The 21,062-nt window shown below is 35.0% G+C and overlaps 2 protein-coding genes across 2 annotated transcripts; both read left to right on the forward strand.

The window, feature by feature from the left end:
* Positions 1–5,392: 5,392 nt before the first annotated feature.
* On the forward strand, positions 5,393–11,338 carry LOC135156637 (E3 ubiquitin-protein ligase TRIM71-like). The gene is made up of 2 exons (XM_064109480.1): positions 5,393–6,125; positions 7,345–11,338. The coding sequence occupies exons 1-2, from the start codon at positions 5,484–5,486 to the stop codon at positions 8,602–8,604; spliced, it is 1,902 nt and encodes a 633-aa protein (XP_063965550.1). The 5' UTR covers positions 5,393–5,483; the 3' UTR covers positions 8,605–11,338.
* Positions 11,339–16,445: 5,107 nt separating this feature from the next.
* Positions 16,446–19,822, forward strand: LOC129276122 (E3 ubiquitin-protein ligase TRIM71-like). The gene is made up of 2 exons (XM_054912556.2): positions 16,446–17,178; positions 18,398–19,822. The coding sequence occupies exons 1-2, from the start codon at positions 16,537–16,539 to the stop codon at positions 19,655–19,657; spliced, it is 1,902 nt and encodes a 633-aa protein (XP_054768531.1). The 5' UTR covers positions 16,446–16,536; the 3' UTR covers positions 19,658–19,822.
* Positions 19,823–21,062: the final 1,240 nt, after the last annotated feature.

Consider the following 21,062-nt stretch of genomic DNA (forward strand, 5'->3'; position numbering starts at 1 on the left):
AGGCGTTCCACTTGACAATGGTTGGCATTATAACGTTCTCCCCATCAGGTGACACCAGTTATTTTATTTTTATTTGCTCATGCCTGACCAAACACTGATGATTCATATCCATGGTATAAACATTGGTTTGTGTGAAAGGCATTTGCTAACATTGTATTGACTTTAAAAAAAAAATATCTGAGCTGCGAGTTCCCACTTATCACCTGTGTCTCTGATATGTTACAAAAATGAAGCCACCCCCCCAAAAAAAAAAAAATAATAAATAAATAAAAATAAGTAAATAAAAAATAAAAATTAAATTAAATAAATAAATAAATAATAAAAGATAAATAAATAAAGATAAATAGCGTCCGAAAATCATTATTTTGTGCTTCAAACAAGTGGAATATAAAGTGAACGGAAACACCATCTTAGTTTCATCACATACACTTATGTGTTCTACTATTATCGGTACGATAGAAATTACACAAAATCTTCGATTTTAATGTATCAAAAGCGTTTCTTTCGATTTGTTTGTTGGTTTCAGAGTTTTTAAGTTAATAGAAAGGCATCCATGTATATATTTCATCTCTCCTTTGGTGTTTTTTTTTCATTCAAATTTATAACGTTAACTGATGCCTTTAAAATTAAGGAACTTGGCACAATGAGAGCAGCAGTCTAAATTGAGAATCCCCAAATGAAATGATACGCTAATTGCATTTCTTAGTAACAATTGTTTTGAATTATGTTTCCATTTATCAATATGATTGTCACATACTTGTTATTCGCTTAGCTACCAATGTCATTGCTTTGTATTACTTTGGGAAGGGATTCGAGTATCAATCTGAAAACGGATCGAGAAAAGGAACAAATATTCATTTTACAAGAGGAAATTATCAAACATGCTTTGATAAAAGATCCCTTTTAAGTGAAATTCATGGCAATCATGCATGGTCGCATGCACCATTAAAAGTTGAATATTCCTCATCTGCAGAAAACGTATATTTTGGGGGTATGTTTAAATCTTTGCAAAAGTAGGTGACATTTTAATAGAACTTTCATTTTGGTTCTATTCCGTATTTCCTGCATGAAATTAAAGGATCACTCTTGTACGTATCTCTCCTAAATGAGCTTTTCTTCTGTGTAAATATTTTTGGAGGGGAAATGCATGCAGTCGAGTTATTCTTTCCATTGGCAATTTAGTCATTTAAATGTTATTATGTATATATGTCACATAAGTATGTGTCATGTACATATATTTCATTTTTATAATGATTTTATTTATTAATGGGTAAAGGGGGCTTAAAGTAAATTATTCACACGCTTTGTTTATCACACGTTCATGGGTCATGCTTATTTTGCTTTTAAATGCATACCCAAATACGTTTTATTCATTTATTCATGTACATGTATATTGTCACATTATTGCTCTCATTACTGTGATTAGACCTCTATAGGAAGAACAGCATCATTATGAATGACTCTGAATAACATTCACATTTGTAATTCTTCATGTACACTCTATATTATCTTGGTGTTATTCTGATAATAAACCCAACCCAACCAAACCAAACAATAATGTAGAAATACTCATCAATCCGATATTACCACTACAATAGCTACAGCTGCATAATTGATATCATAAAGTCAAGTGATTTTATCATTTGTTTAGGAGAAGAGAGACAGTGAGAGAGCTTGCTAACAAAACGATTGATCAGTATTCATGTAAATCGCATACTCACGAAGTTTGAATTGATTCTATTGATATCAAGATTTCATTAAATTCTGAATGTAATCAAATTCAATTTAGTTTGTTCCACCTTTGTTCCATCTTTTCCATACGATCTCGTATGTTTACGAAATAAAGAGAGAGAGAGAGAGAGAGAGTCCGAGAGGCAATCAGAGAGAAGGGGGAGAGAGAGGTATATAAAGAGGGGGGGGAGAGGGAGGGGGGGGATGATCATTTTAAGCATTGTCTGACGTGTAGGAAAAGTTATTACACGTAACTATACGATTGTCAAAAATAAATCAACCGAAATAGAATTCCAAATATTTGGAGGGCATGTCCTATTGTGCCCCCACCCTTATTTATTTATCCATTTATTTATTTATTCATTCATTTAATTATTTATTTCATTTTATCGTATTTTATTTTCACATTTTATTTTTTAATTATTATTATTATTTTTCTTTTTTTATGGGGGGGGGGTGGGTGGGGTGGGGGACTTGTCCCCTCCCCCTATTTTGACCACCGTGCTAATTGAGGCGCGGCTCTATATGTAAATGGGTGTTTTGAGGCCCCACCCGAACCTTAAAAAAGACAATAATGAATATCGACAATATACAGTGCGTATCCAAAAAAAGGGGGCAGATTTGAAAAGTCTATAAAATTTTTATTTCAAATCATGATGTCTATATTTTGGTGTTAATAGGTGTTCTAGGGCCTTATCTTTCAAATGCTATTAACAAAATGCAGTTTCGTTCATACTTGAGCAAACACGGAATGTTTTTGTCTGGGATTAAAATATAATGATACAAATGATGATCGGATTTCCTTCTAATCAGCAGACTTCCTCTTATCATTTTCAATATCTTTGCCATAATTTTCGAATTATGCGGTCAAAATTCATTTTTAAATCTAATTATTTGCTTGAATTGTTCTGTTTTTTCTTTTTGATTTGTTCTCTTTTAGCTTTGAATATTCCTTCTTCAAGCAAAAACAATTTTTTTTTAACGGAAGTATGGGAGAGCGGGTATTTTATTTCAAATCTTGACCAAGAAAGAAAGTGGAAAGGAAATAAAAGGAGAGATAGAAAGTAAAATATGATATTATTTTCTGAATATTATGTCAAAATCTACCACATATTTGATATTGTAAAACAAATGTGGGAATATTTGCGCGCTCGCTTTGCTCGCTCATAACTTTTTAATACATTTTACCCGATGTACCATATCTAGCTCCTTCAAAACTGACTCAATGCACCAATGCCATTGAAATACATTAATTCCTTCCTGTTTGTCCTGTCGAGCATATAATTAAACTTGGTCAAGGAATCAATAACCCCTTGAAAAATGGATTTCATGTCTTTTCAACGTACCATAACATAATTTGTTTTACTTAATAAAAAGGATTTGAATAATTACAGGTTTTCCCAATTGATAATGCAAATCTCCTTGCTTGGGTTGACAAAAGTCTTCTTTTCTTACTCATGAAGGAAAATTAAAAGGTAAAAGAAGTTTAAATGGAAAAAAAAATATGATTCAAGTAAATAAATAAATATGTAAATAAAATTTGACAGCATAATTCTAAAATTATGGCACAGATAATGAAAATGTTAAGAGAAAGTCTGCTGATTAGCAAGACGTCTGATCATAATTTGTATTATTATTATATGCCATTTTGGCGCAAACCTCCTTTTTAATCCCAGACAAAAACATTCCGTGTTCGCCCAAGCAAGAAAAAAACATATTTTTTTTAATGGCATTTGAAAGATAAGACCCTAGAGCACCTATTAACACCAAAATATAGACATTTTAATTTGAAACAAAAATTGTGTAGACTTTTCAAATCTGTCCCGTTTTTTTATACGCACTGTATATGCATGTACACATATTGAGTAATGCAGTATCCCATTTATGTCTTCAAGTTCTCTAAGAATATGCAAATTTTAGAACACAGTCTAAATTCAGAATACATTCATGCACTATATCACAATGCTGGTAAAGTAAGCAAATGAATTTCCCCACGTTCAGTATAATTCCTTGATCTCCCAACCCCGTTTCCGATAAATTACAATACCTCTGTAAAAAAAAAAATGTTTTATTTTTATAGGAAGAACAAGACACATATAAAAGGCATTACCTCCTTCCTCTTAAAAACGTTTTTTTCCGGTTTTAACCTATTTTTGCGAACACGAATATACTTCAAAACGGCAACATTAATTAAAGGGATTCTACCTACTGGTATTGAAAGAAAATTACTTTTATTGCGTCGCTACCTCGCTATAAGCTGGTTTTCCAAAATGAAATTATTGTTATCAACCTAGTATTACCCAATTTAAACTCGGCATTAAAAACATATAAAAAGGGGGATGTTATTAAGTAAACAACCATTAAGCATCCTCAGCTGGCAAAAGAGCTAGCTCATAGATCACAACCTTTATAGAATAAATTGACCAAAAAAATCATCAACCATGAAGGGCGGCCAGAAGGGATGTCGACCTCTTCGAAGTAGGGGTGATAAGCAAGGGCCTCACTAGTTCTCTTGACACATAAGGGAAACGTCCCGCCCAGCTGGGTCTGGAGGGCGGCCTGGAGAGATGTCGACCTCTTCGAACTAGAGATGATAACAAGAAGCCTCTTCAGTCCTCTTGGCACATGGGGGAGACGTCCCTCCGAGCCGGGACTAGTCGGAGATGCATCAGACAGTGACAGGATATCCACTAAGAGCTAATTGGAAAGGACCCTTTTAGGAAGTGAGGATGGGACCCGCAGGAGCAGCAGGATCAGAATTAAGGGTCGGGTCAGTATCAGATGAAAGGAAAGGTGACCCTTCCACCAAGGGGGGGGGGGTCCAGACCAGTTATCACATTTACGTAAGTTGATTGCATCGGAGCCATTGATCACACCGGAGTCGGACTGAGTGATGTCTTGGTATCCACGATGAAACACATCAGATGTCTGGGTATACGTCTGGGTCGGTGACAAGTTTGGATGTGGGGTATCTACACCATTACAAATTCGAACGTGCTGTGAAGGGATGGGGAGTACAGCAGTGGACACGAGCAAGGAATGTGGTACAACATCTCCAGAGGGCTTAGGATTCAGAGTGGAGTTACTGCTGTCCATGAGATGAGGAGTGCTTCCCAAGTATTAATTTTTCGATCTAGAGGCAAAATTATTCCAGAAACTGTTCTGAATGTTGGGGGCCGCAGCATGTTCGATTTCTAGGAGTAATTATCGATGAACATTTGACTTAGAAACCCCATAAAGTCAGTGTGTACAAAGGTTTATCGAGGTGTAGGTGCTATATGTAGATTAAGATGTGTTTTGTCTGAGGCTTTTCTAGGAACTTTACATAAATATCAGCTTTGTGCTTCCCTATCTGACTTACTTTAATATTGTATGGGACAATTATACTTTTGAGACTTACAATGAAAAACTAAAAGTTTTCCAAAATAGAATTCTTACGCTTATTCAATTCAATTTTCAGCCATCCTAGTAAACCCTTATTCCTTCAGTTAAAGTTGCTTCCTCTTCTTTTGATGAGTTAGTCAGGTTCAAAGGTAGCTGGGAATACCCGGTACTATTTACAGGAAGTTCGAATTGGGTGGTTTTTTTTTTTACTCTTGTAGTTGATTTGAATTGTATTGAACTACACATTAGCAATAACATGAAGTGATCATTGTGTTGTAATGCGAACCTGACGTTTCAATACGTTAGTACTAACTTGACTTGTATGTTATTCGTTGGAAGTTAGATATCGTGTTTGTAAATTTATAGCGATGGCTGAGAAGTGTGGATCAGAGAAAGCATCAAGCTCTTCACCGAACCTGATATGTCCATTATGCCTTGATATATTTGTCGAGGCGACAATCCTGACTTCATGTGGACACACATTTTGTAGGCGATGCCTCAAGAAATACGATCTAACCCACCAGGACCTTGATCACATGGTCTGTCCTCTCTGCAGGGAGATCCCCAAGTTGTCCGCCAACCGTGTCGATGATCTCCGCCTCAATGTCTCCATCAACGGATGCGTAGACGATTACCACGCCAAGTGTGGAGGGATGAATGCTGTCCTTGAGATGTGCCAGAAATGGAAATGCACCGCTTGCAAGTCTCTGAAAGACGCTGTATCATTCTGCAGAACATGTAATTGTTATATGTGTGATGAGTGTCTGCATTGTCATCAACATCTTACACTGTTGTTTGGAGATCATAAGATCGTCTCCATGGATGATGTCATTAAAGGGAAGGTCAGCATTGGTCATTTATTCGAGAAGTGCTCCATCCACAAAACAGAGAACAAGGATATGGTTTGTGAGGATTGTAAGGTCCACGTCTGTCACAGGTGCGTACTTGTTGGTCATAAAGCTCATGAAATCAAGGACCAGGTTGACTTTGAACAGGAGTTGCGACATAAGGTAATTATATTCATAATTATCACAGTAAAAACTGTTTAAAAATCCATATCGCTGTTTATTATTTGAACCTTACAGGAGTTGTTTAAAAGTTTAAACAACCAGACATAATTTTTATTGAGAATCAAATATCAAAAATCAAACTTTGCTGTTTAATAGTCTAAACACTTTAAAGTCTATTTAAACAAGGAATGTAAGGTTAAACAGCTTGTATAAAAAATAATTATTTTGAAAGCGTACACTCTTAAAAGTTTAGGATCAATTTTTAACCATCACTTGGCAACATACTATCCACACTACTATTGCTTAAATTTGTCGAAAGTGGGTAATACAAACTAATAATTGGGTAAATATAAAGTGTTCTGAATTGGATAATAATTGCCCAGAATATATACATGTACATATTTTTTACCAACATACATTACCCGAAACAGTGGACAGTATGTTGCCCAATATTTTGAGCAGGGGCCGCAAAAACGGGGGTGGGCTGGGGGCTACAGCCTTCCACTTTTTTCCCCAAACCGTGTACAAAAACGTAAAAATTACCACATGATTGTGATTTTTTGCATGGTCAGCCCCCACTTTGAAACCCGTTCCGCGGCCCCGAGGGCGATCATTGATGTCGATGATGAAAACACCAATGATCACACCAGTTTTTATAATGATTATGATGGTGATGACGATAACAATAATCACAATATTTTATACATATAAAGATATTAAGAACATTAACAGTAAAAATAAAAATGTAATATTAATAATTATAAAATAATCATAATAATGATAATGATGATGCATAATAATAATAATAATAATGGTAATAATAATAACATGAATAATAATAGTTATAATAATGACATAAAAATGAGAATATAGAAATATTGATTTATAATATATCAATAATAATAGATGGTGTTGAATACAGATTGGCAATGATACATAATTGTAATGCCATGATCTGTATTTAAAATGTTGTTACATTTAATTCGTTTCTTTATTCTTTATGTTGAACTCCACTGATAATTATTATCGTTATTGTTTCAATGTGACATACAATTTTGTAATTAAAATTATGTTGTCTCTCTTCAAGCTTATTCGGAATATCGTATGTCATTCTATATGATTTATTTTTGTTTTATAATATTAGTATTTGTTATTTTCACCTCTATGGGATATTTCCAGATCTTACTCGTTGTTTTTACTTATCACTTTCAATTCGTAGGTGTCAGACCTTGCTCAGAGATGTGCTGACGAGAAAGCAGAGCTGGAGAAGAACATTCAGAACATAGAAATACAACGTCATGAGGTACACACTGCAGTGCAGACACTACTAGATGATGCCAGGCAAGCCTACAGTATCAAGGCCAAGGAACTGGAAGAAAATCTTCGAAATCTTACCGAGCAAATACATGCCTTAGAACGTAGTTTTGATGACGACCTCAACGTCTTGAAGTCAAAAGATCGACAGAGAATCAAGAGTATTTGTAGTTCAATAACACTGGTAGATAATGACAGACTGGGTCATCTTGAGACAGACACTCTATCTGCTCATATCTTGCTCTGTGAGGAGCTGGATGCTATGCTGAAGGAGGTTACTGATCACACTTCTGCGGAAGCTATTAAGAAGAAAGCAAAGGGGAAGAGGTTCAAACCAGCAGACGATACTCGTCTTGACCTCGGGAGCATCTCAGGATCAGATCCCAAGATGGAAATCATTCAGTGTGTTGATCTACGGGGAATGATGCAAGGTATGGCACGGTACTCCCATAGCACTGTCGCTATCGGGTATGGGGATGATGATATTGATATCATTGATTCAAATGGCGGAAAGCAGCAGTATAGAAACACACCCTTTAGTGACATGGATTGTTATGATCTGGTCTTGCAACGGGACGGGTCGTTATGCGTGTACACTGGTAATACAGAAGCCTACATCTACTCTCCCCTTGGCTCCAGGAAAGCAACAATCCATGTGAGAAACAATACTAATTATTATCTCAAAGTTAACAAAAGTCCATCAGATGAAATCATCATTACTAACTGTGGAAAACAAGTCTATATCTATGACCCGACAGGATCCACTCTGAAACACACTGTTAAAACAAAGCACAAGACGCATCAGGCATCTATCACCAGGACGGGTTTGATCGTCACGAGTTCATGTTGGGTCAATCCAAGCGTGGTGACGGTCTATGACAGGGATGGGAATGCTGGTGAGTCTCTACAAGCTCCAGAGGATGTCTACCTGTATGCTGCCGTGGATGAGCAGGACAGGGTGTATGTAGCGAGTGTTGATTGTCAGCATAGGAAGGTGGTGATCAGACTCTATGATCTTGATGGTTTGAACCTGAAGGAAAGAGTTGAGTTCAATGCACTTGATATGACATTGGGTTGGAGTTGGTGTTACTTGGTTTCCCTCTCCCCAGACATGCTCGCCTTTGCTTGTCACAAGAAGTTATATTTCATCAAAGTATCACTGTAATCCACGTTATATCACACCATGTAGTATGGAAACTGACGTGCTTTCACCCTGCTACAAATCTACTTTAACAGGTTTCGATATTCAATACTTCATGTATATTACTTACGATATGAAACCTTTTCCTAATGACAAAGTCAGTTAATGTGATACAGATACAATAAAAATTTAATTCGTAGAAAAAAAAAGTATGTTTCGCAGCCAGAAGCTGGATAAAATATGAAAATTTTAGTATTTAATACGACAATATTCAAGTGATACAAGTGATAAATAAAATGAAGCAATTAATGAAGTGTAAAAATTATACGTTACTTTGCACCAATTTTACGAGTTTTGAATATACCATTTAGTCTGCAACAAACAGGCCTACCGTGCTTATTATTGTAATTATCATTTACTAACTTAAAGATAAAACTATAACTAAGTGTTTATTGAAAATATAATAAAGCAATTAGCAAATGTAATTTCAAATAAATCAAGATAATTACTATCATACTTACTAATGAAAATATTTACAGCGCATTAGGGGAATAAACGGAAAATAAGCAGAAAGACTACACTCTACACAGTATTAGACCATTTTGCTTTCACATCATGCGAAAGTTTCGTACCACCATACTCATGCCTATTCACTATTTGTATATCATTCAGTTAAATCATCGCGGATAATGGAATGATAAGATGATTTCTTTCGGACCTTCCAGACGTTTCTTCCATTTTGTTTTTGATAATTATGTGATCTTCTCCAAGAGGGAAAGATATGCCAACCGCTGATAACCAGTTATTAAAAAAAACCAAATATTTCCTGGTAAAAATGTCTCTTTTTGTTTAACAGTAGTCTTGAAAATATAAGGTTTTGATTTTCTTTGTTTTAGAATGTTTACGAGACATGTAAAGAATATTATTTTCTTATTCTTTTTTGTCATAAGTCCCTCTGAAAAGGAATGGAACCATTGCAATAGTAATTCGTATAAATTAGTGAACAGGTGGAGATATGAATATATAATTTATATTCATTTTCCAATATATATGCGTGTATAAATACAAACTTTATCTAAATTATTATATACATAATATTGCATATAGGAATGTATTGAATACGGTGTAAAGTATAATTAGAAAACTTGTATTATCGTTACATTAAGGTATAGAGGCTTTCTAAGAATTATTTAGAGAAAATTCATACAGATATAGATTTCACTTTAATTTTAGATTAAGTTAACGATTGCTATTCAGCTCGTGTACTCAGTGTTCAATGCCCGATGTTCTTTCTCTACATTCAAGTATGATGATCGCTTCAAATCCCAGAATTTGACACCCTTTTAGCAGCTTTGAAAAAAATATTTTTTGAATCGTTATCCCGAATTTGTACCTAACAAATTTGTGTAAAAAATAACAAAACTAAACTGTCCCTAACTTCGAAATTCAAAATGGAAGTTTAATCAAATGAAAATTGATAATTGTAAATATTGATCTGGAAAATAAAAATAACAACTAGCTTTTTTAGTACAGCCCAAACGACGAAATTTTTTGATCATGAATACAGCCTTTAAAAAAAAAACGTTCTAAAAAAAAATTTACGCAATAATTCAAGAGACCAAGCTATCACGTTTAACGTAGACAATTCCTGGTCGATCTGTGGTTATTTTCCTTTAATAACATTTAAATTTTATTTTAAATTTAATGTATAAATAAATTTTCTGGTGTAAATATCACGATTTATATTTTATAAATGTATGTTATCGAGTTACTGTTCTCTCAGAGGTTAGTCTATGAGATTCTCTTGTGTATAGTTATGACCTATGTTTAGAACGACTCTGCTTATCCAAAGGGGAAGAGTATTTTAAAAGTAAATTGACTACAAAATTTATAGTTTTATAATTTCGGTAAGGTTTGTATTATTTTATAATGTATTACAAGACACCATGAATGCATCACTATTAGTGATTATGCGTAGCTATTAGATGAATTTATTTTGAATGTATAACCAGTGACATCAGGGCCCCGTAGTACAAATTTGAAAGAACAGTTCTGATTGGTTCTTATTCAGTCTAGTGAGCAAAATACGCATGCAACGACGATCTTGATAGGCTATTTCATTTAGCGATTAATCGCTAACCTTTGTGTTTAATATCTCGCCTAGTTAGTTCAACATGAAAAAAATAGCAAATGTGCTTCTTGTTTTGAAATGCACTTCTGGGGCCTGTTACACGAACCGTAACAACCATCTTAGATGAATATCTCTACGATTGATTGAATTGACTACAATGTATAATCAATCATGAATACCAAGCATACGATCAATCGCTAACCTTTGTGTTACGGGACCATTGTAGACTTATATACTGTATAAATAGGAATGGTATATGTATCGATTATTATCAACTATATAATATAATGATATAGAAAATATCTTATCTCTTGATATGCTGAATGTGGAATCTTGTTTTATACTTAAATCAAGAATCACCATTACAGATGAAGGGGGCCTCAAGCTGCAAATCATATTACATTATACAAAGGCTACATTTTGATATTCGATTGTTTTATTTTCTTAGGCCAATATATATTAGAGTACATTTAGCAAAGCAAAAGAGAAAACAAATAGAAACAAAACAGATATCCGATTATTTTATGAGATATAGATAGAAAACGAGGGAAAATTATTCCGAGAGGACAATCTAGAGTTTGCTAACTAAAAACGACCAATGTAAATTTGATTATAATCGAAGTAAATCGAGCACATAACTATTATTCCTTTTGAATTGAATCTATGGATTTCTCTTTTCATTAAAGCTTAAATATACTAAAATTTAATCGAGTCTGTTCAAACTTTGAGCCTGTTGAATACTAACTACTTAGAGCGCGTGCAAAAAGATGAGAGGCGGGGGGGGGGGGTAGTTGGTGAGAGAGAGAGGGAGAGAGACAGCGAAAGAGAAAGAAAGACAAAAGAAGAGAGACAGGAGAGAGAAAAACAGAGGGGGAGGGAGAGTGGAGTGAGTAGATTGGGAGGAAGAGAGACCAACAAATTGTATATGTAACAAAAAAGAGAGGAAAAATAAAAATTAGTCATCCGTTTAACACCATACATGCCATACATTGCCCATGTAATTCACTTCTATTCCGGACTATGTTTTCAATGAATTCCTATAGGCCTATTTACATGTATAAATCATACAGGGGCGATGCCAGTGGGAGTGGTGCAAGGTAAACTAAAGGCAATCTGATTTCCCCTATCAGCGAATAACAGGTAATATATACGATTCATACCTCTCATTTTATACTATTTTTCTTTCTACCTCTTTTTGGTTCTGATATTCTCCCCTCACTACTTGCAAGCTAATTGGGGCGGTCGCCACTGCCCCCTGATGCACCACCCCTACATTTTTATTTATAAAAGTAAATGATTTCAATTAAATTCAAATAAACATTCATTTTCTTCAATTTCAAAAGTTTTCTACATTGTCAACGGTACCGAATATTTTAGAGGCTACAAAATGTATTTACATAATTTATGCTCATGGGCTATTAAACCTTTTGTAATTTATTAAATGCTGTTTAAGCTCTAGATCAGGGGTTCTCAAACTTTTTCTTTGAAGGGCCAGATGAGACTCCAAGTAAACCTGAAAGGGCCAAGGTGAAGTGGATACAAAAAAAATGTGTCATGTACATATATTTCATTTTTATAATGATTTTATTTATTAATGGGTAAAGGGGGCTTAAAGTAAATTATTCACACGCTTTGTTTATCACACGTTCATGGGTCATGCTTATTTTGCTTTTAAATGCATACCCAAATACGTTTTATTCATTTATTCATGTACATGTATATTGTCACATTATTGCTCTCATTACTGTGATTAGACCTCTATAGGAAGAACAGCATCATTATGAATGACTCTGAATAACATTCACATTTGTAATTCTTCATGTACACTCTATATTATCTTGGTGTTATTCTGATAATAAACCCAACCCAACCAAACCAAACAATAATGTAGAAATACTCATCAATCCGATATTACCACTACAATAGCTACAGCTGCATAATTGATATCATAAAGTCAAGTGATTTTATCATTTGTTTAGGAGAAGAGAGACAGTGAGAGAGCTTGCTAACAAAACGATTGATCAGTATTCATGTAAATCGCATACTCACGAAGTTTGAATTGATTCTATTGATATCAAGATTTCATTAAATTCTGAATGTAATCAAATTCAATTTAGTTTGTTCCACCTTTGTTCCATCTTTTCCATACGATCTCGTATGTTTACGAAATAAAGAGAGAGAGAGAGAGAGAGAGTCCGAGAGGCAATCAGAGAGAAGGGGGAGAGAGAGGTATATAAAGAGGGGGGGGGGGGAGAGGGAGGGGGGGGGATGATCATTTTAAGCATTGTCTGACGTGTAGGAAAAGTTATTACACGTAACTATACGATTGTCAAAAATAAATCAACCGAAATAGAATTCCAAATATTTGGAGGGCATGTCCTATTGTGCCCCCACCCTTATTTATTTATCCATTTATTTATTTATTCATTCATTTAATTATTTATTTCATTTTATCGTATTTTATTTTCACATTTTATTTTTTAATTATTATTATTATTTTTCTTTTTTTATGGGGGGGGGGGGGGTGGGTGGGGTGGGGGACTTGTCCCCTCCCCCTATTTTGACCACCGTGCTAATTGAGGCGCGGCTCTATATGTAAATGGGTGTTTTGAGGCCCCACCCGAACCTTAAAAAAGACAATAATGAATATCGACAATATACAGTGCGTATCCAAAAAAAGGGGGCAGATTTGAAAAGTCTATAAAATTTTTATTTCAAATCATGATGTCTATATTTTGGTGTTAATAGGTGTTCTAGGGCCTTATCTTTCAAATGCTATTAACAAAATGTAGTTTCGTTCATACTTGAGCAAACACGGAATGTTTTTGTCTGGGATTAAAATATAATGATACAAATGATGATCGGATTTCCTTCTAATCAGCAGACTTCCTCTTATCATTTTCAATATCTTTGCCATAATTTTCGAATTATGCGGTCAAAATTCATTTTTAAATCTAATTATTTGCTTGAATTGTTCTGTTTTTTCTTTTTGATTTGTTCTCTTTTAGCTTTGAATATTCCTTCTTCAAGCAAAAACAATTTTTTTTTAACGGAAGTATGGGAGAGCGGGTATTTTATTTCAAATCTTGACCAAGAAAGAAAGTGGAAAGGAAATAAAAGGAGAGATAGAAAGTAAAATATGATATTATTTTCTGAATATTATGTCAAAATCTACCACATATTTGATATTGTAAAACAAATGTGGGAATATTTGCGCGCTCGCTTTGCTCGCTCATAACTTTTTAATACATTTTACCCGATGTACCATATCTAGCTCCTTCAAAACTGACTCAATGCACCAATGCCATTGAAATACATTAATCCCTTCCTGTTTGTCCTGTCGAGCATATAATTAAACTTGGTCAAGGAATCAATAACCCCTTGAAAAATGGATTTCATGTCTTTTCAACGTACCATAACATAATTTGTTTTACTTAATAAAAAGGATTTGAATAATTACAGGTTTTCCCAATTGATAATGCAAATCTCCTTGCTTGGGTTGACAAAAGTCTTCTTTTCTTACTCATGAAGGAAAATTAAAAGGTAAAAGAAGTTTAAATGGAAAAAAAAAATATGATTCAAGTAAATAAATAAATATGTAAATAAAATTTGACAGCATAATTCTAAAATTATGGCACAGATAATGAAAATGTTAAGAGAAAGTCTGCTGATTAGCAAGACGTCTGATCATAATTTGTATTATTATTATATGCCATTTTGGCGCAAACCTCCTTTTTAATCCCAGACAAAAACATTCCGTGTTCGCCCAAGCAAGAAAAAAACATATTTTTTTTAATGGCATTTGAAAGATAAGACCCTAGAGCACCTATTAACACCAAAATATAGACATTTTAATTTGAAACAAAAATTGTGTAGACTTTTCAAATCTGTCCCGTTTTTTTATACGCACTGTATATGCATGTACACATATTGAGTAATGCAGTATCCCATTTATGTCTTCAAGTTCTCTAAGAATATGCAAATTTTAGAACACAGTCTAAATTCAGAATACATTCATGCACTATATCACAATGCTGGTAAAGTAAGCAAATGAATTTCCCCACGTTCAGTATAATTCCTTGATCTCCCAACCCCGTTTCCGATAAATTACAATACCTCTGTAAAAAAAAAAATGTTTTATTTTTATAGGAAGAACAAGACACATATAAAAGGCATTACCTCCTTCCTCTTAAAAACGTTTTTTTCCGGTTTTAACCTATTTTTGCGAACACGAATATACTTCAAAACGGCAACATTAATTAAAGGGATTCTACCTACTGGTATTGAAAGAAAATTACTTTTATTGCGTCGCTACCTCGCTATAAGCTGGTTTTCCAAAATGAAATTATTGTTATCAACCTAGTATTACCCAATTTAAACTCGGCATTAAAAACATATAAAAAGGGGGATGTTATTAAGTAAACAACCATTAAGCATCCTCAGCTGGCAAAAGAGCTAGCTCATAGATCACAACCTTTATAGAATAAATTGACCAAAAAAATCATCAACCATGAAGGGCGGCCAGAAGGGATGTCGACCTCTTCGAAGTAGTGGTGATAAAAAGGGCCTCACTAGTTATCTTGACACATAAGGGAAACGTCCCGCCCAGCTGGGTCTGGAGGGCGGCCTGGAGAGATGTCGACCTCTTCGAACTAGAGATGATAACAAGAAGCCTCTTCAGTCCTCTTGGCACATGGGGGAGACGTCCCTCCGAGCCGGGACTAGTCGGAGATGCATCAGACAGTGACAGGATATCCACTAAGAGCTAATTGGAAAGGACCCTTTTAGGAAGTGAGGATGGGACCCGCAGGAGCAGCAGGATCAGAATTAAGGGTCGGGTCAGTATCAGATGAAAGGAAAGGTGACCCTTCCACCAAGGGGGGGGGGGGGGGGTCCAGACCAGTTATCACATTTACGTAAGTTGATTGCATCGGAGCCATTGATCACACCGGAGTCGGACTGAGTGATGTCTTGGTATCCACGATGAAACACATCAGATGTCTGGGTATACGTCTGGGTCGGTGACAAGTTTGGATGTGGGGTATCTACACCATTACAAATTCGAACGTGCTGTGAAGGGATGGGGAGTACAGCAGTGGACACGAGCAAGGAATGTGGTACAACATCTCCAGAGGGCTTAGGATTCAGAGTGGAGTTACTGCTGTCCATGAGATGAGGAGTGCTTCCCAAGTATTAATTTTTCGATCTAGAGGCAAAATTATTCCAGAAACTGTTCTGAATGTTGGGGGCCGCAGCATGTTCGATTTCTAGGAGTAATTATCGATGAACATTTGACTTAGAAACCCCATAAAGTCAGTGTGTACAAAGGTTTATCGAGGTGTAGGTGCTATATGTAGATTAAGATGTGTTTTGTCTGAGGCTTTTCTAGGAACTTTACATAAATATCAGCTTTGTGCTTCCCTATCTGACTTACTTTAATATTGTATGGGACAATTATACTTTTGAGACTTACAATGAAAAACTAAAAGTTTTCCAAAATAGAATTCTTACGCTTATTCAATTCAATTTTCAGCCATCCTAGTAAACCCTTATTCCTTCAGTTAAAGTTGCTTCCTCTTCTTTTGATGAGTTAGTCAGGTTCAAAGGTAGCTGGGAATACCCGGTACTATTTACAGGAAGTTCGAATTGGGTGGTTTTTTTTTTTACTCTTGTAGTTGATTTGAATTGTATTGAACTACACATTAGCAATAACATGAAGTGATCATTGTGTTGTAATGCGAACCTGACGTTTCAATACGTTAGTACTAACTTGACTTGTATGTTATTCGTTGGAAGTTAGATATCGTGTTTGTAAATTTATAGCGATGGCTGAGAAGTGTGGATCAGAGAAAGCATCAAGCTCTTCACCGAACCTGATATGTCCATTATGCCTTGATATATTTGTCGAGGCGACAATCCTGACTTCATGTGGACACACATTTTGTAGGCGATGCCTCAAGAAATACGATCTAACCCACCAGGACCTTGATCACATGGTCTGTCCTCTCTGCAGGGAGATCCCCAAGTTGTCCGCCAACCGTGTCGATGATCTCCGCCTCAATGTCTCCATCAACGGATGCGTAGACGATTACCACGCCAAGTGTGGAGGGATGAATGCTGTCCTTGAGATGTGCCAGAAATGGAAATGCACCGCTTGCAAGTCTCTGAAAGACGCTGTATCATTCTGCAGAACATGTAATTGTTATATGTGTGATGAGTGTCTGCATTGTCATCAACATCTTACACTGTTGTTTGGAGATCATAAGATCGTCTCCATGGATGATGTCATTAAAGGGAAGGTCAGCATTGGTCATTTATTCGAGAAGTGCTCCATCCACAAAACAGAGAACAAGGATATGGTTTGTGAGGATTGTAAGGTCCACGTCTGTCACAGGTGCGTACTTGTTGGTCATAAAGCTCATGAAATCAAGGACCAGGTTGACTTTGAACAGGAGTTGCGACATAAGGTAATTATATTCATAATTATCACAGTAAAAACTGTTTAAAAATCCATATCGCTGTTTATTATTTGAACCTTACAGGAGTTGTTTAAAAGTTTAAACAACCAGACATAATTTTTATTGAGAATCAAATATCAAAAATCAAACTTTGCTGTTTAATAGTCTAAACACTTTAAAGTCTATTTAAACAAGGAATGTAAGGTTAAACAGCTTGTATAAAAAATAATTATTTTGAAAGCGTACACTCTTAAAAGTTTAGGATCAATTTTTAACCATCACTTGGCAACATACTATCCACACTACTATTGCTTAAATTTGTCGAAAGTGGGTAATACAAACTAATAATTGGGTAAATATAAAGTGTTCTGAATTGGATAATAATTGCCCAGAATATATACATGTACATATTTTTTACCAACATACATTACCCGAAACAGTGGACAGTATGTTGCCCAATATTTTGAGCAGGGGCCGCAAAAACGGGGGTGGGCTGGGGGCTACAGCCTTCCACTTTTTTCCCCAAACCGTGTACAAAAACGTAAAAATTACCACATGATTGTGATTTTTTGCATGGTCAGCCCCCACTTTGAAACCCGTTCCGCGGCCCCGAGGGCGATCATTGATGTCGATGATGAAAACACCAATGATCACACCAGTTTTTATAATGATTATGATGGTGATGACGATAACAATAATCACAATATTTTATACATATAAAGATATTAAGAACATTAACAGTAAAAATAAAAATGTAATATTAATAATTATAAAATAATCATAATAATGATAATGATGATGCATAATAATAATAATAATAATGGTAATAATAATAACATGAATAATAATAGTTATAATAATGACATAAAAATGAGAATATAGAAATATTGATTTATAATATATCAATAATAATAGATGGTGTTGAATACAGATTGGCAATGATACATAATTGTAATGCCATGATCTGTATTTAAAATGTTGTTACATTTAATTCGTTTCTTTATTCTTTATGTTGAACTCCACTGATAATTATTATCGTTATTGTTTCAATGTGACATACAATTTTGTAATTAAAATTATGTTGTCTCTCTTCAAGCTTATTCGGAATATCGTATGTCATTCTATATGATTTATTTTTGTTTTATAATATTAGTATTTGTTATTTTCACCTCTATGGGATATTTCCAGATCTTACTCGTTGTTTTTACTTATCACTTTCAATTCGTAGGTGTCAGACCTTGCTCAGAGATGTGCTGACGAGAAAGCAGAGCTGGAGAAGAACATTCAGAACATAGAAATACAACGTCATGAGGTACACACTGCAGTGCAGACACTACTAGATGATGCCAGGCAAGCCTACAGTATCAAGGCCAAGGAACTGGAAGAAAATCTTCGAAATCTTACCGAGCAAATACATGCCTTAGAACGTAGTTTTGATGACGACCTCAACGTCTTGAAGTCAAAAGATCGACAGAGAATCAAGAGTATTTGTAGTTCAATAACACTGGTAGATAATGACAGACTGGGTCATCTTGAGACAGACACTCTATCTGCTCATATCTTGCTCTGTGAGGAGCTGGATGCTATGCTGAAGGAGGTTACTGATCACACTTCTGCGGAAGCTATTAAGAAGAAAGCAAAGGGGAAGAGGTTCAAACCAGCAGACGATACTCGTCTTGACCTCGGGAGCATCTCAGGATCAGATCCCAAGATGGAAATCATTCAGTGTGTTGATCTACGGGGAATGATGCAAGGTATGGCACGGTACTCCCATAGCACTGTCGCTATCGGGTATGGGGATGATGATATTGATATCATTGATTCAAATGGCGGAAAGCAGCAGTATAGAAACACACCCTTTAGTGACATGGATTGTTATGATCTGGTCTTGCAACGGGACGGGTCGTTATGCGTGTACACTGGTAATACAGAAGCCTACATCTACTCTCCCCTTGGCTCCAGGAAAGCAACAATCCATGTGAGAAACAATACTAATTATTATCTCAAAGTTAACAAAAGTCCATCAGATGAAATCATCATTACTAACTGTGGAAAACAAGTCTATATCTATGACCCGACAGGATCCACTCTGAAACACACTGTTAAAACAAAGCACAAGACGCATCAGGCATCTATCACCAGGACGGGTTTGATCGTCACGAGTTCATGTTGGGTCAATCCAAGCGTGGTGACGGTCTATGACAGGGATGGGAATGCTGGTGAGTCTCTACAAGCTCCAGAGGATGTCTACCTGTATGCTGCCGTGGATGAGCAGGACAGGGTGTATGTAGCGAGTGTTGATTGTCAGCATAGGAAGGTGGTGATCAGACTCTATGATCTTGATGGTTTGAACCTGAAGGAAAGAGTTGAGTTCAATGCACTTGATATGACATTGGGTTGGAGTTGGTGTTACTTGGTTTCCCTCTCCCCAGACATGCTCGCCTTTGCTTGTCACAAGAAGTTATATTTCATCAAAGTATCACTGTAATCCACGTTATATCACACCATGTAGTATGGAAACTGACGTGCTTTCACCCTGCTACAAATCTACTTTAACAGGTTTCGATATTCAATACTTCATGTATATTACTTACGATATGAAACCTTTTCCTAATGACAAAGTCAGTTAATGTGATACAGATACAATAAAAATTTAATTCGTAGAAAAAAAAAGTATGTTTCGCAGCCAGAAGCTGGATAAAATATGAAAATTTTAGTATTTAATACGACAATATTCAAGTGATACAAGTGATAAATAAAATGAAGCAATTAATGAAGTGTAAAAATTATACGTTACTTTGCACCAATTTTACGAGTTTTGAATATACCATTTAGTCTGCAACAAACAGGCCTACCGTGCTTATTATTGTAATTATCATTTACTAACTTAAAGATAAAACTATAACTAAGTGTTTATTGAAAATATAATAAAGCAATTAGCAAATGTAATTTCAAATAAATCAAGATAATTACTATCATACTTACTAATGAAAATATTTACAGCGCATTAGGGGAATAAACGGAAAATAAGCAGAAAGACTACACTCTACACAGTATTAGACCATTTTGCTTTCACATCATGCGAAAGTTTCGTACCACCATACTCATGCCTATTCACTATTTGTATATCATTCAGTTAAATCATCGCGGATAATGGAATGATAAGATGATTTCTTTCGGACCTTCCAGACGTTTCTTCCATTTTGTTTTTGATAATTATGTGATCTTCTCCAAGAGGGAAAGATATGCCAACCGCTGATAACCAGTTATTAAAAAAAACCAAATATTTCCTGGTAAAAATGTCTCTTTTTGTTTAACAGTAGTCTTGAAAATATAAGGTTTTGATTTTCTTTGTTTTAGAATGTTTACGAGACATGTAAAGAATATTATTTTCTTATTCTTTTTTGTCATAAGTCCCTCTGAAAAGGAATGGAACCATTGCAATAGTAATTCGTATAAATTAGTGAACAGGTGGAGATATGAATATATAATTTATATTCATTTTCCAATATATATGCGTGTATAAATACAAACTTTATCTAAATTATTATATACATAATATTGCATATAGGAATGTATTGAATACGGTGTAAAGTATAATTAGAAAACTTGTATTATCGTTACATTAAGGTATAGAGGCTTTCTAAGAATTATTTAGAGAAAATTCATACAGATATAGATTTCACTTTAATTTTAGATTAAGTTAACGATTGCTATTCAGCTCGTGTACTCAGTGTTCAATGCCCGATGTTCTTTCTCTACATTCAAGTATGATGATCGCTTCAAATCCCAGAATTTGACACCCTTTTAGCAGCTTTGAAAAAAATATTTTTTGAATCGTTATCCCGAATTTGTACCTAACAAATTTGTGTAAAAAATAACAAAACTAAACT

The sequence above is a fragment of the Lytechinus pictus genome, chromosome 14 (genome assembly GCF_037042905.1).
Source record: "Lytechinus pictus isolate F3 Inbred chromosome 14, Lp3.0, whole genome shotgun sequence".
Lineage (NCBI taxonomy): Eukaryota > Metazoa > Echinodermata > Echinoidea > Temnopleuroida > Toxopneustidae > Lytechinus > Lytechinus pictus.

What these genes read in the sequence shown, in the direction of transcription:
- LOC135156637 (XM_064109480.1), top strand. Translation starts at nt 5,484, where the DNA reads ATGGCTGAGAAGTGTGGATCAGAGAAAGCATCAAGCTCTTCACCGAAC. An exon ending in AACAGGAGTTGCGACATAAG is followed by an intron (nt 6,126 to 7,344) that starts GTAATTATATTC and finishes TTCAATTCGTAG; the next exon opens with GTGTCAGACCTTGCTCAGAG.
- LOC129276122 (XM_054912556.2), top strand. Translation starts at nt 16,537, where the DNA reads ATGGCTGAGAAGTGTGGATCAGAGAAAGCATCAAGCTCTTCACCGAAC. An exon ending in AACAGGAGTTGCGACATAAG is followed by an intron (nt 17,179 to 18,397) that starts GTAATTATATTC and finishes TTCAATTCGTAG; the next exon opens with GTGTCAGACCTTGCTCAGAG.